At 63.2% G+C, this 658-nt stretch overlaps 1 protein-coding gene across 1 annotated transcript in view; it reads left to right on the top strand.

Moving 5' to 3' along the window:
• LOC119591839 overlaps positions 1 to 658 on the top strand; it is a 6,446-nt gene that overhangs the window by 1,221 nt on the left and 4,567 nt on the right. The window contains exon 2 of the mRNA XM_037940584.1: positions 109 to 210. Coding sequence (XP_037796512.1) covers positions 109 to 210 — 102 coding nt within the window. The remainder of the gene's footprint in view (positions 1 to 108; positions 211 to 658) is intronic.

Here is a 658-nt window from a genome sequence, read left to right as displayed (position 1 = left end):
CGCCAATATCGCCAGTAACAACACCGCTAACAAGCTGACGCTCCCGCAGGTACCCCGAGGCCTTCGCCAACCTGCGCCGAAAAACGCCCGTCGCCCACACCCAACTAGACTGTCGAGACGCTGCAGGACCTGGCGCACCGGAGGTATGCCCGGCTGAGCCACGTGACCTCCAGGCCTCGTGCTGGCGCCAGGGGCATTAGCGTGTTCCAGGTGAGTGGGAAGTTGGGTGAGGGAGGGAGGGAGGAGGAGGGGTGGGTGGGAGGGGAGTGGGGAGATGAGGGGAAGGGAGGGGAGGGGAGATGGGGGAAGGGTGTGGGGAGAGGGGGAAGGGAGGGTAGGGTAGGGGAAGAAGGGTATTGGGGTAGGAGAGGGGAGAGTGGGGAAGGGAAGGCGTAGGGAGATGGGTGTGTGGTGTGAGAGTGGGGGTAGGGTGGGGGTGGGGATTGGAGTGTGGCATTGGGTCTTGGATTTGGGGGAGAAGGTAGGGTGAGGGAGTGGGAGTGGGGATTGGGAGAGCGGAGTGGGGTGGGGAGTGAGGGTGGGGGGATGGGGGATGGGGATTCTGAATGATGTGAATTGGAGGAGGGGGTAGGTTGGGGTGGATAAAAGTAAGGGTGGGTTGGGGTAGGGTAGGGAGGGTGGGGGTGTGAATGGGTAG

Source organism: Penaeus monodon, chromosome 29 (genome assembly GCF_015228065.2).
Source record: "Penaeus monodon isolate SGIC_2016 chromosome 29, NSTDA_Pmon_1, whole genome shotgun sequence".
Lineage (NCBI taxonomy): Eukaryota > Metazoa > Arthropoda > Malacostraca > Decapoda > Penaeidae > Penaeus > Penaeus monodon.
The sequence above is the reverse complement of the archived record's forward strand: the minus strand, read 5'-3'. Positions and strand labels throughout refer to the sequence as shown.